The following is a 13,940-nucleotide window of genomic DNA, read 5'->3' as shown; positions in this document are numbered from 1 at the left end:
TCCATCTACAGGAGAGGAAGAAGAGAGATCCATCTACAGGAGAGGAAGAGGAGAGATCCATCTACAGGAGAGGAAGAAGAGAGATCCATCTACCGGAGAGGAAGAAGAGAGATCCATCTACAGGAGAGGAAGAGGAGAGATCCATCTACAGGAGAGGAAGAAGAGAGATCCATCTACCGGAGAGGAAGAAGAGAGATCCATCAACAGGAGAGGAAGAAGAGAGATCCATCTACCGGAGAGGAAGAAGAGAGATCCATCTACTGGAGAGGAAGAAGAGAGATCCATCTACAGGAGAGGAAGAAGAGAGATCCATCTACAGGAGAGGAAGAAGAGAGATCCATCTACAGGAGAGGAAGAAGAGAGATCCATCTACCGGAGAGGAAGAAGAGACATCCATCTACTGGAGAGGAAGAAGAGAGATCCATTTGGATAATTTGGAAATGTGTACATTTTAGGGCTAAATGAAGGTATAACCGACACAATTTGACCATTTTAATTGTCACCTCCATTCTGATTCAATTACTATGAAGATCTCAAGGGGTTAACAATCTTCCTAAAAGCTGCTTCTGATAGTTTGAGGGGGGCAGATGCGACAATGGGTTAATAAATGGGGGGGGGGGGGGTTATAATGTTATATATTTAATTTCATTAAAATTAATAATGATCTCCAAAAAGTCTTCTTGAAAACCGACGTCCGATTTGCAGCCGCGAGAAATCAAAATAAATTATCCGGATGCTTAAAAAATGATGAAAATGTAAAGTAATAACATGGGGAATGATATTCAGGTGGCGAATCTCTCCGACTGCAAATCACAGGATTTAGAATTTTGAAAATGGCAAATTTTTCAGAAAATTAATCGTTTTTTAAATTTGTTTTTATGTATAAACGCAAAACTTATCGGCCAAGATTTACCAGTAAAATGAAGAACAACAAGTGACGAGAAAACACTCAGAATCAAAGGTTACAACCATAGAAAGCGACGTCAGAATCCAAGAAAGGGGGAGGAGCCTTAAAGGGATTGTCCCATTTTGGCAAATTAATGTTATTGTTTATATTATAAAAAAATTCTATAAATTTTCCAATATCCTTTCTGTATCAATTCCTCACATTTTTCTAGATCTCTGCTTGCTGTCATTCTATAGAAAACTTCTATGTTTATTTCTAGAGGACAGAAATCTGACCCTGGGATATAACGAGCCGTGCACCTGTGTGACATCACATGACTAGGGATATAACGAGCCGTGCACCTGTGTGACATCACATGACCAGGGATATAACGAGCCTGGCACCTGTGTGACATCACATGACTAGGGATATAACGAGCCTGGCACCTGTGTGACATCACATGACTAGGGATATAACGAGCCGTGCACCTGTGTGACATCACATGACCAGGAATATAACGAGCCGTGCACCTGTGTGACATCACATGACCAGGTATATAACGAGCCTGGCACCTGTGTGACATCACATGACTAGGGATATAACGAGCCTGGCACCTGTGTGACATCACATGACCAGGGATATAACGAGCCTGGCACCTGTGTGACATCACATGACCAGGGATATAACGAGCCGTGCACCTGTGTGACATCACATAACCAGGGATATAATGAGCCGCGCACCTGTGTGACATCACATGACCAGGGCTATAACAAGCTGTGCACCTGTGTGACATCACATGACCAGGGATAACGAGCCGTGCACCTGAGTGACATCACATGACCAGGGATATAACGAGCCGTGCACCTGTGTGACATCACATGACCAGGGATATAACAAGCTGTGCACCTGTGTGACATCACATGACCAGGGATAACGAGCCGTGCACCTGAGTGACATCACATGACCAGGGATATAACGAGCCGTGCACCTGTGTGACATCACATGACCAGGGATATAACGAGCTGTGCACCTGTGTGACATCACATGACCAGGGATATAACAAGCTGTGCACCTGTGTGACATCACATGACCAGGGATAACGAGCCGTGCACCTGAGTGACATCACATGACCAGGGATATAACGAGCCGTGCACCTGTGTGACATCACATGACCAGGGATATAACGAGCCGTGCACCTGTGTGACATCACATGACCAGGGATATAACGAGCCGTGCACCTGTGTGATCAGGGTCAGATTAATTGCCTCTAAAACTAAATGTAGAAGTTTTCTACAGAATGATATTGGAAAAGAAAAGTTTTTATAATACAAACAATAACATTAATTTCCTGATATGGGACAATCCCTTTAAGTTATAAACGTTCCTCTGTCGTATTATTTTAAATAGATGTAAAATTGTCTCCTGGACTTCTCCTCTAGGAATCTGTGAGACATTTCATCCCCTTCCTGGGACATTTTGGGTCTCTTGATGGGGGATGATTAAGGTAAGTTACTTCTCAGGTTCATCGCTGGATCATTAATTCTCCGATCCGTCCATAAACCACTCAGAAGATTGTACGGATCAGATCAGTGGATCCTCGCTCCCACCTCCACTAGTGACAGAAGAGATGGCGTCCAAAACCGAGGAGCCTGAAGGAGATGATCACAGGGAGGAATCTGCCCCAATATCTGCTCCATGTTCTGTATTTCCGGCAGAATCCCCTCGGGACACAAGACATGCGGCTACTTGTTTCGATGACGCGAGGCCTCCTGTCATGTCCCGGGAGGTGATTGTACAATTCTCTTCTGGTGTTTCTGTGTCTTTAGGGGTTTGGAGGACCTGAGTGATCGGGTCCTACATCTCGGGGGATGTGTACAGGATATTTCTGCAGGTGACTCCAGTGATTGGTCAGATTTGGTGCCTCGGATCACGAGTGTCCAGCCATTACTTGGGTCGTCTTTGGGCCTCAGTCTTTAGTCGTGCAGCTCCTGGACCCGGACAATTTATTTCAGGAATTGAAGTTCTTCAGCCAAGAGTTTAATTCCTTCGAGCCAATCCAACATGTGGAACAGGTCAGTATGGAAGTCCCGAGACAGCGCCGGTACCGGTTCAGGTTTCCTTTTGGGTCCAATACAACTGTTGATGGTCCCCCAGCTGATAACACCCACCTGAACGGGAAAGGAATGAAATCAGTACAAACCAGAACTTGTGCTCCTCCTGATCCCCACATTTATTGTAGAGCCTCGATCTTACATGAAACGGGCATGAAGAGGGAATAACAAAACTCACTAAATATAAGAACCTGGGATTATATCCAGTGTATATTGTACAGAAATCCCCCTTTTCTATACCCAGGCTCTTGGGTTGTGGGCTCACCCGTGCTGCTCTGCCCCCACCAGCACGTCTCACCTGGCCCGGCTCCCGGCTCGCTCCCCTCCCCGCTGCGCGCGCGTCCCCGACTGCTAGGGCGCGTGCGCGGCTCCTTCTCCAGATTTAAAGGGCCAGCGCGCCATTAATTGGCGCTGGCCATATTGCCCAATTCTATATAAGCCTGCCTCTTCCTGTAAGCCCTGCCGGATCTTTGTGCCTCACAGCCTGAGAGAAAGCTTTACTGCGATTAGCCTGCGTTCCTGTGTCTCCTGCGTTCCTGTGTCTCCTGCGTTCCTGACTCCCTCCGTGTTCCTGTGTTACCTGACCTCCTCCGTGTTCCTTTGTTACCTGATCTCCTCCGTGTTCCTGTGTACCAGTGTTCCTCCGTGTTGCTGCCGTGTGTGCTGTGTTCCTGTACCCTTCTGCTTGGATCTCCTGTTGCTGACCCCGGATTGGACTCTGACGTTGCATTTCTGCCGCCTGCCCTGACCCTGTGCCTGGACTTTGACCACGAGATTGATTGCAGTTCTTGTACCTCAACCTTTCACCGTTCACGCCGTTCACGCCCGAGGAACAACCTGGTGGCACCACGCCGCAGCTTGTCTAACCCGCTTTGCGGCGGGCTCTGGTGAAAACCGGGTACCACTTAGACTCCGGTCCCAGGTAGTGGCTTGAGTCATCGTCTGCAGTGGTCCAGAGGATCCACAACCCTCAAGCCTGACAATGTTCCACCATATCCCATCCTTGGGTAAAGCCAAGTGTTGTCTGGGTGACCCGTGTCACAGAACATGGCTGACAGGAAGTAACTTTTCCACCTATTTCCTGTCGGCCATGTTTTTTCCCTCAGGACCTTGGAGTTGTCTGAAGCACAGATAGAAGCCCCTCACCAGAGGAACATTCACCACATGTCCTGATAATTAGGGAGACATAGAGCACATGCTGGAGGTGTAAGGAGGAGGCGCCTCAGCTTGAGGCATCGTCCATGTACTGCGCAGACCATGAGAAGAAGACAATCCATGGTTTTCCTATCTCCATTTAGTTTTTTGTTGCTGTTTCTTGTATAAACAGCCGTAAAACTACAAGACAATGAGAGGAGTCACTTACCTGAACGTAGCGTTGTTTGTACTGCACGATAAGAGGACCCCCCGAGTCACCTGGAGGAAGAAGACATGGGGGACACTTGTCAGGGCTCGGAAATATATGAGCATTCTGATGTCACAGTGAGGCAGTGTGCTGTAATAATTGGCTCTGTGATGTCATTATTGGCCCTGTGATGTCATTATTGGCAGTGTGATGGATGATTTTTTTTTGTGGGTCCGAAGGACTCTCAGGATTGCTTGAGACTATTGAACCTGTTCCGTCACTTGGCAGAGTTCTTCGGCGTTCCTTTGTCGGCAGAGAAGACTGAGGGTCCCACTCAATGGTTGACCTTTTTGGGTATTTTAATTGACTCAGAGAACATGACTCTCAGCCTCCCTGCCGATAAATTGGAACGTTTGCGGGGTGACATTGACTTGTGCCTTTTGTCCGAAAAAGTGACCTTGCAGCATTTGCAGTCCAGTGGCTTTTGCTTGCAGAATTTTTCCCATGGGTAGAGTTTTTGCCAGGAGGTTGTCGATGGCTACAGCCGGTACTTCAAAGCCGTATCACCATATATGTTTGACGGCGGTTTTGAAAGACGATTTGCGGGTCTGGAGGTCCTTTTTGACTGATTATGCTGGTGTGTCGACATTTCTTGAGCACGAGATTGACAACGCTGACTTACAGTTATACAGACGCAGAAAGTACGGTCCGGGCCCTGAACGGTCTCACCTCCAGTTCTTTGCAGGTTCTAGCTCTGCTTAGGCATTTGGTTCTGCAATGTTTGCAGTTGAATATAGTCTTCAGGGCCAGGCATGTTCCTGGCGAGGTTAATGTGGTTGCTGATGTGTTATCTCGTTTCCAGCTGCAGCGGTTCAGGGATTTCCACCCCCTGGCAGACCCGGAGGGGTCCCCCTGCCCCCTCTTCCTGTGGGACCTGGTGGTGAACTGTTGACACCGTTGATCCAGTCATCGTTGGCAGAGAGCACCTGGAACAGCGATGCTAAGGCGTGGGGCGAGTGGTACAGCTTGCTGACGGAGGAACGAGGGGATCGGGTAACAGTAGCTAAGACCACTACACTGCGCTACCTGTCCTGCCTACGTTCGCAGGGTTTGTCAATCACCGCAGTTAAAAAGCGCGTTGCGGGGTTTCCTTTGTTTTTAAACTGTGGGGTATTCAGGATGTCACTAAAGATGTCCAGGTTCTTTTGCTGTTGCGGGGCTGGGGCAAGGAACCAATTCGCAGGGATTCCCGTAGACCTATTTCTTTTGCTTTGCTGCAACGCTTATGCGCGGTCGCTGTGGACGTATGCTCTTCACCTTTTGAGGTTTTATTGCTTCAGTGCAGTTTTGCGCTAGCTTTCATTTGTGCCATGTGAGTTAGCGAGTTAGTGGCTGCTTCCGGCCGAGCGCAGGCTAGTCTTGGGGAAGGAGACGTCCTGTTAGTCGGGGAGTTTGTCAAAGTGTATATTAAACAATCTAAGACAGACATATATGGCTCTGGGTGTTGGTTGTCGGTCGGGAAAGTGGGCGGCCCATTTTGTCCGGTTCAATTACTGAGTAGTTTTATTGCGCAACGCCCCACAGCTCAAGCCTTTTTGTGTCATCAGGATGGGTCCCCCCTGACCAAGTTTCAATTTACTTCACTGTTTAGGAGAGCTTTGTCCCTGGCGGGCGTTCCGGCAGCGGAGTTTGGGACCCATTCGTTCTGGATATGTGCTGCGACGATGGCGGGCGCTGCTGGGCTTTCAGATGGGGATATCATGCGCATTGGCAGATGGAAATCTGATTGTTTCAGGCGTTATGTTCGCCCAAACTTGTAGTTGGACTAATTGTTTTTTCTTCTTTAGGTTTCCCCCGGCCTAGGGTTTGGCTGGTCGGCCACTCTTATATATATTGGGCGGCTCGGCGGGCTGCAGTTCGGCCGGGAGGTTTAAACCTGGGTTTCACCAATGCGGACCTGTCTTAGAGGGGAATCAAGGGCCTGAAATGGCTTCAAGTCCTGCCTGAGGTGGTGGCGATCAGCAAGTCTTCCCCGGACCCGACGGTGCTTGTGGTGCATGCCGGAGGAAACGACATGTGTTCAACACGCCTGGCCGAGTTGATTTCAGTTATGAAGTTGGACTTTGAGCATTTCGCAGCCTTCTTCACGGACTTGGTGGTGGTATGGTCGCAGATCGTGCCACGAAGGATCTGGAATGGTGCCCTTAACCCCGACTCCATCAAAAGGGCGCGGCGTATGTTGAATATGAGGGTTGCATGCTTTGTTAGGTCCAGATGTGGTGTAGTGGTTCGGCACCGGCAGCTGGAAGGCGATAATGCAGGCCTCATAAGGGAGGGCGGCGTTCACCTCAATGATATCGGCCTTTCTGGGTTGCAGGACGCCATTGAGAGGGCCTTATTCCTCTTGTGTGGGGGTTACACTGTTCTCCTAGTGCAATGATGGCAAACCGAGTGCCCAAGCTACAACCAAAATCCACTTATTTACCATGAAGTGCCAACATGGCATTTTAAGCAGTAAATTATTGCTCCCTGTTTTTCTACATCTTTCAATCGTATCGGCCCCTGAGGCCACCAATACAGTTGAAAGAAGGTGGGTAAATTAAGACTCTCATTGTAGCTTCTCTCCAGGGTCTCTCTGTAGAGGAAGAATGAAAGGTCCAGCACTATGACCTTCAAAGATACCGCAGCCCTGTCCACACCTTCTCACTTTTCCTGCAGTTCCAAACAGCCAATAAAGTGTCGCTTTAAAATGGCGCTTCGAGCAGCTTCTCTTAAGTTGCCTGGGACTGCAGGAAGATTCAGTGGATTTTTCCTGTCGGTGAACTCTGTCCTGGGGTGATGGTCTGAGTGCCCACAGAAATGGCTCTGAGTGCCACCTCTGGCACCCGTGCCATGGGTTCGCCACCACTGTCCTAGTGGCCTGTGGTGGAATCTTGACCCTCTCAGCTGGTAGTTAAATCACCTGACAGAACAACTAGGACATGCCCCCGCGGAGGCAGGGCCAGGCATGCGAGTTGAATTTTAGGGAAAGGGTCCGGGTTCCCCCCACGGGTCGCTTATTTGTTATTGTACATAATAAAGCCGTGGCCGACCCCCAGTCTTATATCCCAAAATGTGTTGTGTTTTGGTTTTTTTGGGAAGGGGTAACAGGGTGCATTTTGGTGGGTAAATCATTAATACGGTCAGTCTTATTGGCCCTGTGATGTCATTATTGGCCCTGTGATGTCATTATAGGCAGTGTGATGTCATTATTGGCCCTGTGATGTCATTATTGGCAGTGTGATGTCATTATTGGCAGTGTGATGTCATTATTGGCAGTGTGATGTCATTATTGGCAGTGTGATGAAATTATAGTCAGTGTGATGTCATTATAGTCAGTGTGATGTCATTATTGGCAGTGTGATGTCATTATTGGCAGTGTGATGTCATTATTGGCAGTGTGATGTCATTATTGGCAGTGTGATGTCATTATTGTTAGTGTGATGTCATTATTGGCAGTGTGATGTAATTATTGGCCCTGTGATGTCATTATTGGCCCTGTGATGTCATTATAGGCAGTGTGATGTCATTATTGGCCCTGTGATGTCATTATTGGCAGTGTGATGTCATTATTGGCAGTGTGATGAAATTATAGTCAGTGTGATGTCATTATAGTCAGTGTGATGTCATTATTGGCAGTGTGATGTCATTATTGGCAGTGTGATGTCATTATTGGCCCTGTGATGTCATTATAGGCAGTGTGATGTCATTATTGGCAGTGTGATGTCATTATAGTCAGTGTGATGTCATTATAGGCAGTGTGATGTCATTATTGGCCCTGTGATGTCATTATTGGCACTGTGATGTCATTATTGGCCGCGTGATGTCATTATAGGCAGTGTGATGTCATTATTGGCAGTGTGATGTCATTATTGGCCCTGTGATGTCATTATTGCCAGTGTGATGTCATTATAGGCAGTGTGATGTCATTATAGGCAGTGTGATGTCATTATAGGCAGTGTGATGTCATTATTGGCAGTGTGATGTCATTATTGGCAGTGTGATGTCATTATTGGCCCTGTGATGTCATTATTGGCAGTGTGATGTCATTATAGGCAGTGTGATGTCATTATAGGCAGTGTGATGTCATTATTGGCCCTGTGATGTCATTATTGGCCCTGTGATGTCATTATAGGCAGTGTGATGTCATTATTGGCCCTGTGATGTCATTATAGTCAGTGTGATGTCATTATTGGCAGTGTGATGTCATTATTGGCAGTGTGATGTCATTATTGGCCCTGTGATGTCATTATAGTCAGTGTGATGTCATTATTGGCAGTGTGATGTCATTATTGGCAGTGTGATGTCATTATTGGCCCTGTGATGTCATTATTGGCCCTGTGATGTCATTATTGGCCCTGTGATGTCATTATAGTCAGTGTGATGTCATTATAGTCAGTGTGATGTCATTATTGGCAGTGTGATGTCATTATTGGCCCTGTGATGTCATTATAGGCAGTGTGATGTCATTATAGGCAGTGTGATGTCTTTATTGGCAGTGTGATGTCATTATTGGCAGTGTGATGTCATTATAGTCAGTGTGATGTCATTATTGCCAGTGTGATGTCATTATTGCCAGTGTGATGTCATTATTGCCAGTGTGATGTCATTATAGGCAGTGTGATGTCATTATAGGCAGTGTGATGTCATTATAGGCAGTGTGATGTCATTATTGGCCGTGTGATGTCATTATTGGCAGTGTGATGTCATTATAGGCAGTGTGATGTCATTATTGGCCGTGTGATGTCATTATTGGCAGTGTGATGTCATTATAGGCAGTGTGATGTCATTATTGGCCGTGTGATGTCATTATAGGCAGTGTGATGTCATTATAGGCAGTGTGATGTCATTATTGGCCGTGTGATGTCATTATTGGCAGTGTGATGTCATTATTGGCAGTGTGATGTCATTATTGGCCCTGTGATGTCATTTTAGGCAGTGTGATGTCATTATTGGCAGTGTGATGTCATTATTGGCAGTGTGATGTCATTATTGGCCGTGTGATGTCATTATTGGCCCTGTGATGTCATTTTAGGCAGTGTGATGTCATTATTGGCAGTGTGATGTCATTATTGGCCGTGTGATGTCATTATTGGCCGTGTGATGTCATTATTGGCCGTGTGATGTCTTTATTGGCCGTGTGATGTCTTTATTGGCAGTGTGATGTCATTATTGGCCCTGTGATGTCATTATTGGCCCTGTGATGTCATTATTGGCCCTGTGATGTCATTATTGGCAGTGTGATGTCATTATTGGCAGTGTGATGTCATTATTGGCCCTGTGATGTCATTATTGGCCGTGTGATGTCATTATTGGCCGTGTGATGTCATTATTGGCCCTGTGATGTCATTATTGGCCGTGTGATGTCATTATTGGCCGTGTGATGTCATTATTGGCAGTGTGATGTCATTATAGGCAGTGTGATGTCATTATTGCCCGTGTGATGTCATTATTGGCCGTGTGATGTCATTATTGGCAGTGTGATGTCATTATTGGCTCCGTGATGTCATTATTGGCTCTGTGATGTCATTATAGGCAGTGTGATGTCATTATAGGCAGTGTGATGTCATTATAGGCAGTGTGATGTCATTATAGGCAGTGTGATGTCATTATTGGCAGTGTGATGTTATTATTGGCAGTGTGATGTCATTATTGGCCCTGTGATGTCTTTATTGGCCCTGTGATGTCATTTTTTGCACTGTGATGTCATTATTGGCCTTGTGATGTCATTATTGGCAGTGTGATGTCATTATTGGCAGTGTGATGTCATTATTGGCAGTGTGATGTCATTATTGGCCTGTGATGTCATTATTGGCCCTGTGATGTCATTATTGGCCCTGTGATGTCATTATTGGCCCTGTGATGTCATTATTGGCCCTGTGATGTCATTATTGGCAGTGTGATGTCATTATTGCCAGTGTGATGTCATTATTGGCCCTGTGATGTCATTATTGCCAGTGTGATGTCATTATTGGCCCTGTGATGTCATTATTGGCAGTGTGATATCATTATTGGCCCTGTGATGTCATTATTGGCAGTGTGATGTCATTATTGCCAGTGTGATGTCATTATTGCCAGTGTGATGTCATTATAGGCAGTGTGATGTCATTATTGGCCCTGTGATGTCATTATAGGCAGTGTGATGTCATTATTGGCCCTGTGATGTCATTATAGGCAGTGTGATGTCATTATAGGCAGTGTGATATCATTATAGGCAGTGTGATGTCATTATTGGCAGTGTGATGTCATTATTGGCACTGTGATGTCATTATTGGCAGTGTGGTGTCATTATTGGCAGTGTGATGTCATTATTGGCAGTGTGGTGTCATTATTGGCAGTGTGGTGTCATTATTGGCAGTGTGATGTCATTATTGGCAGTGGGATGTCATTATTTGCACTGTGGTGTCATTATTGGCAGTGTGGTGTCATTATTGGCAGTGTGATGTCATTATTGGCAGTGTGATGTCATTATTGGCAGTGTGATGTCATTATTGGCAGTGTGATATCATTATAGGCAGTGTGATGTCATTATTGGCAGTGTGATGTCATTATTGGCAGTGTGATGTCATTATAGGCAGTGTGATGTCATTATTGGCCCTGTGATGTCATTATAGGCAGTGTGATGTCATTATTGGCCCTGTGATGTCATTATAGGCAGTGTGATGTCATTATAGGCAGTGTGATATCATTATAGGCAGTGTGATGTCATTATTGGCAGTGTGATGTCATTATTGGCACTGTGATGTCATTATTGGCAGTGTGGTGTCATTATTGGCAGTGTGATGTCATTATTGGCAGTGTGATGTCATTATTGGCAGTGTGGTGTCATTATTGGCAGTGTGATGTCATTATTGGCAGTGGGATGTCATTATTTGCACTGTGATGTCATTATTGGCCTTGTGATGTCATTATTGGCCCTGTGATGTCATTATTGGCAGTGGGATGTCATTATTGGCCCTGTGATGTCATTATTGGCCCTATGATGTCATTATTGGCCCTGTGATGTCATTATTGGCCATGTGATGTCATTATTGGCCCTGTGATGTCATTATTGCCACTTTGGTGTCATTATTGGCCGTGTGATGTAATTATTGGCCCTGTGATGTCATTATTGGCCCTGTGATGTCATTATTGGCCCTGTGATGTCATTATTGGCCGTGTGATGTCATTATTGGCCGTGTGATGTCATTATTGGCAGTGTGATGTCATATATAATGTCATGATAAATCACAGTGGACGTTGTTTTCTCATAATTGTGAATAATGAATGAGATATAAGGAGGGAAGATAAATAACTTACCTTTGCAGGTTTGTGGATCCACATAAGGTTGTACACCCCCAGTACATAAGAAATTCTCAGTGATGGCGTCCGTGATGTCCGGAATATCTTTAAACTTTTCTATCTTCTTTGTGTCTTCTAGACAGGCGTTCCTCTGTGATAGAGAAGGGGACAAGGGGCGTCACTACAGGGGGAGCAGCCATAGTGGCTGCAAAGGGGCCCACAGAGTATAATATGTATATAACCCCCAAATAATCCACAGACACAGCTCAGCCCGGTCCCAGGTAAGAAATATTGTTGGAGGGGGAGGGAACAGCAGGCAGCGACCCAAAATTAATTACGAGAGCACGCAGATTCACAACACTGCGCTCTGCCTGCACACACTGCAGTCCCTGAGTAGTGAATGGGGAGCCCTTGATGGTATTTAGGGACCAAACGGAGAACACGTTGTGCAAAAGTAACTCACGGTTCTTTATTCAACCAACTGCAGGCAACGTGCCAAATGATGTTGTACAGATGCCGGATTACTGGAGTGGTCATGGAGAGTGATCCTCAGGAGTTGTCTCACCAGCCTGGTAGTAGGTGCAGGCTGGGGGTGGCTGTGTCCAGGTATGGAAGCTGCAGCTTTGTCCTGGGTGTTCTGTGTGAGGCACACGCTTCGGTGGATCATCTCCTAGGTGTAATCTCCTAGAGAGCTGGATCCCAAGAGAGCTTCCTGTCCAGGGGTTTTGTTACTCCCTGGTCAGGTGGTCTCACTCTCCAATCACACTCCAGCTTACAATAAAGCATATAACTGGATAACATATATTAAACACAGATTTAACCCTTGCCTGTTCAGGCAGAATCTACCTGCTGAGTGCCTAAGACCTATGGCATTCTCCTTTTGAGCTGATTAGACTCACTTAGAGGGGTTCTAGAGGTAGAGGGCCTCATTCGCAAGCACTCCCTTGCCTATACATCGGCATTGGTGTTGCACATGTTATACTGCGTGAACACGCCCCCTGGATTATACAGGGTGCACATGCTCCGTATATAAGGTGTGTATCTATGATATGTATGTATATATGCTGTATGTGTGTATACTGTTTGTATATGTGTATGTATATTCTGTGTATCTACTGTATGTGTGTATACTGTGTGTATATGCTGTATGTGTGTATACTGTGTGTATATGCTGTATGTGTGTATATGCTGTGTATATGCTGCATGTGATTGTCTATCTCCTGTATGTGTGTATATAGATATCAGGGAACTATGATTTGCAATGTTTCTTGTCGTTATCCATTCTCCTTACCTTGTCTCCGCGCTTTATGGTCACATTCATTCGCTCAAATTTATATCTGGTTTCCTCTGCAACAAACATGGCTTTCACCAATTCCGAATCAAGGACTGTATTTTCTAAAAAATATGATATATAAAGGGTTAAAGAACATTTAGCTGGTACATAGGTCATATAACTACATTTCTATGGATATCAACTGCACCTGAACTATAGACATAGGAATATTGTCTCCAGGAAGCCACCACTAGGGGGAGCTCATGATTGTCCTTAGTAAAGGGATTGTCCCAGGATAGTAACTGGTTTATACAGGTTTGGTGTTACGAGTCTGATTGCTTGGATCCCCACTAGTACAAAAATGGCGTCTTCTTTCCCGAATTTCAAGTGATGGAGTCTCAGGCGGAAATATCTCAGTCCAGTCACATCACACAGACATGAATGGAGCAGTAGAGCCCATATATACGGGGCCCTCATACCTGTGATCAGGGGCCACAGCAGATAAACCCACAGCTGTGGGACATAAGTGCAACACCCCTGCTGATGCAAATAGTTAGGTAGGTGGTGTGAAAGTGTCCCTCTCCATGTCAGAAGCTGCAGCATGAGAGACTTAGTACTTACAGCCTGTGAATACTGTCTGGGAAGGCAACAGTTAACTATGTGTAAGTTATTAACCAATGTGTTGGCTGTATTGCAAACTGGACTATGATTGGAGAGGAGCTACCACCTGACCAGGGGGAGTATAAAACCCCTGTGCAAGGGAAGCACAGGCCTCTAGACTGCATGGTCTGTCTACAGAGACAAAGTGAAGGGAAAGAAGTGTCAGTACTGATACTTATCCTAATCCCAGGACCAGAGTCATACACCCAGTGCTGGAGTGCCGACACACGTGTCCTACCACCGGAAAGGAGCATCGCTGATCCCGGCTGAGCACCTTCTGCCTGCCAGATGTCTGGAAAAAGGATCATTGTGCACCAGAACGGTCCTATCACCGCGAATGATCCTGAG

The 13,940-nt window shown here is 46.0% G+C and overlaps 1 protein-coding gene across 1 annotated transcript; it reads right to left on the bottom strand.

Moving 5' to 3' along the window:
- Positions 1-1,237: 1,237 nt before the first annotated feature.
- On the bottom strand, positions 1,238-13,912 carry LOC140112556 (complement factor B-like). Its single transcript, XM_072132534.1, has 5 exons — positions 13,831-13,912; positions 12,951-13,054; positions 11,678-11,810; positions 4,361-4,410; positions 1,238-3,054 (listed from the first exon to the last, which is right to left on the bottom strand). Exons 1-5 carry the CDS (start codon positions 13,898-13,900, stop codon positions 2,890-2,892), a joined length of 522 nt encoding a protein of 173 aa, XP_071988635.1. The 5' UTR covers positions 13,901-13,912; the 3' UTR covers positions 1,238-2,889.
- Positions 13,913-13,940: the final 28 nt, after the last annotated feature.

This window comes from Engystomops pustulosus, unplaced genomic scaffold (assembly GCF_040894005.1).
Source record: "Engystomops pustulosus unplaced genomic scaffold, aEngPut4.maternal MAT_SCAFFOLD_857, whole genome shotgun sequence".
NCBI lineage: Eukaryota > Metazoa > Chordata > Amphibia > Anura > Leptodactylidae > Engystomops > Engystomops pustulosus.
The sequence above is the reverse complement of the archived record's forward strand: the minus strand, read 5'-3'. Positions and strand labels throughout refer to the sequence as shown.